The sequence below is a fragment of the Carassius auratus genome, chromosome 1 (genome assembly GCF_003368295.1).
Source record: "Carassius auratus strain Wakin chromosome 1, ASM336829v1, whole genome shotgun sequence".
NCBI lineage: Eukaryota > Metazoa > Chordata > Actinopteri > Cypriniformes > Cyprinidae > Carassius > Carassius auratus.
The window spans coordinates 15,728,510-15,731,460 of NC_039243.1; the positions used below are offsets into that span (position 1 = coordinate 15,728,510).

Below are 2,951 nucleotides of genomic sequence, written 5' to 3' on the forward strand. Positions count from 1 at the left end.
TATGTAGATTTAACTTTTGTGGCCTCTTATTTCTACTAGTGTTGTCTAAAGACCCAGTACTTCAGTACCAAGTTGGTGGTAAAAAATTAAAATGTCACAGTACCAGATTTTTTAAAGGGGGGGGGGGGGTGAAATGCTTGTTTTCACTCAATATCCTGTTAATCTCGAGTACCTATAGAGTAGTACTGCATCCTTCATAACTCCAAAAAGTCTTTAGTTTTATTATATTCATAAGAGAAAGATAGTCTGTACAAATTTTTCCCGGAAAAACACGACCGGCTGGAGACGTGACATGTGGGCGGAGCTAAAGAATCACGAGCGCGAATAAGCTTTTGCGTTGAGAGCGTTTGGAAGCTGTGACACCGTGAGGACAAAACAAACCATGGCTAACAGTCAGATTCAGCATATATTTATGATCCAGAATAAGAGCAGCATCAGCAACAACGTCTCTATGTGGTATGTACTGAAACTGTATATATTTGCTTAGCGGTTTTGGAAAATGACTAAGTTCCACTTTGTCGTCTTTTTTTTTTTTTTTTTAAGCTGTACATGTGGAAAGTGCAGTTTGATGACAACATCGCATGTTGTTTACTTGATGTGCTTACGCGCCGATAGCTAAGTTAACAACACAGAGATATTTGAAGCAGTTTTACTCACCGCCTGCGGTTCCAACACACGATCGTGACCCTTTTTCTTTGGGACTGCATTATCCTTAAGAAATAAACGATGTGCAAATCCGGCGTCAAACTGGGCCTTGTTTGTAAAACAAGCATCTTCGAAATGCAGGGAACAAACAAAAACACTTGCACAACTCCGTTGATGCTCTGTAAAAATAAACTCCATCCACTGGTCCCTTAATGCTGTTTTTTTTTTTGGTAATCTGTGCAGGGTTGTCTTGCCCTGGCAACCAAAAACACACTCCTTTTGTGACATTTCGCGACGCTCTCGCTCTGATCAGTGAATGTCTCTCCTCTGCTATACGGGAGCGCGCGCTCTTCCGGCAGAAGTGCCTTAGGACCCATATAAGGAAATTCCGCTCCATCTAACGTCACACAGACCCATACTCGAAAAAAACTTTCCGAAACTTGTGACAAACCGGAATTTTTGTTCCAAAAATACTCCTTCAAACGTACAACTTAATTTTTTAAACTTTGTCCATGTTTAGCATGGGAATCCAACTCTTTAACAGTGTAAAAAACTCAGTATGCATGAAACAGCATTTCACCCCCCCTTTAAGAACCAGTGTTACAGAGCACCCGGTCAACCCGGTTCTTGGCGCATACAGCACTATGATTTTTGCAAAGCAGAAAACGCGGACGGAATCTCAAAATCATTACAAAACAAAATCATGTAAATGAAACTTACATTTTAATATGAACAGTCACTGAATTTGTCAAAGTTAGCATAAATCAAATAAAATCTCCATATGGACCAGTATCTGTAAATGTTCTGCGTGTCTCTGTGTGAATGAATGAATGAATCGCAGAGATGTGCGGGTTTGTTTACTACATAGACTGAAGCGTAACGCTTGCAGTAATTTCAGCATTTGCAGTCTCAATGAGGACATAAATACAAAAACAACATCACCAGAACTGTTCTGAGTCACTTCACAAGCATTTTACCATTCCATTTGAGTAAAACCAGTGTCAATTTAAATGTATTCACGGCAACCCATCCAAATAAGTTCATTTTTACATAAAGGCATTGTGCTAGAAATATTACTATTCTTTAGTAGAATTTATGTGATACTGCTACTACTGTTGAAAATAAAACTATTTTCTAAAGAAAAAAAATCACACAATATTTCTTCCATGTTTTAATTTTAATATCAAATCCCCTTGAAATCCAAAATGAGCCAATATTTGGCATGACATTTCAAAATGTCTTACTTTCAACATTTGATATTTTATCTATATTCTATTTGTGAATAAAATATAAGTTTATGAGATTCGTACATTAATCCATTCATTTTTTACTCACAATTAGTACAGTGTCCCAACTTTTTTGGAATCGGTTTTGTATATGAAGAGGACACCATATGTACCACATTCCATTTTAAAGGTCATAGCAACTGTGTGATATGACTCAGTAATGTTATCCCAGACTTCTTCAGTATGAACTTAAAGCTGATTTTCACGCATAATGATGTTGATCAGTATGCCATTCATTTACATTCACCCTACAAACACACCATGTCAGAAATGTCTGCATTAGATGTAAAATATGGTATTACCACTACGTTAGTTGATGGATACAGTATAACCTACAGTATAACCTACATTATAATATGTAACTGTTTAAATGAGAAGTGAACATCTGTTAGTTAACGTTTAATTTGAAAGACTGTATAAAGTGAGCGTTTGAAGGTCAGTAGATTCATTATTTGCGTTTTATTATGATAACTTACGGCGCTGAAGCATCTGACAGACTGTCCGAGCAGCCACGGGCATCATGCAAAGATATTATTTTCAACAGAAACTGATTAATACAAACAAAAGAAAAGAGAAGAAAAAAAAAACAGCTACATCAAGCCGCTAACTGACAGAGATGAGCAACACGCTTGTGCAGCTTCCGACTGGAGCGCTGCAGCGACAAAAACATTCCGTGTGATGCCACGGTGAGCGTTTGGGGTTCCGCTTTCATCTTCTTTTGAAGTTTTATGGTAGTTGGCAAACCAGCTTTTGGTGTATATTCCCCCACCTACTGGGATGGAGCGTGAGGCGACGCTATCAAGGGAAATGTTATTGAAAAAATAAATACAAATAGGTAAATAAAAAAAATAAAAAATTCTACCCATAGCCTATTTTATTATATACATGTGTTCTTTTCAGAAAATTAATAAGAGCTTAATAACCTTTATGACAACCGTTCAATACATTCTGTAATGTCATAGAATTAATACCAGCAGATTTTAATTCCTCTTTTAATGGTATTATTTCCCTTTCATATGC

General features: G+C 37.0%; 1 protein-coding gene across 2 annotated transcripts in view; it reads right to left on the bottom strand.

Moving 5' to 3' along the window:
- The window catches only part of mrpl39 (mitochondrial ribosomal protein L39), a 14,871-nt gene extending 12,253 nt beyond the window's left edge, over positions 1 to 2,618 (bottom strand). For both annotated transcript variants that reach the window (XM_026253981.1, XM_026254010.1), the window contains exon 1: positions 2,408 to 2,618. In XM_026253981.1, the coding sequence (XP_026109766.1) occupies positions 2,408 to 2,453 (46 nt within the window). In that variant the 5' untranslated portion in view covers positions 2,454 to 2,618. The remainder of the gene's footprint in view (positions 1 to 2,407) is intronic.
- Between the last annotated feature and the right edge of the window lie 333 nt (positions 2,619 to 2,951).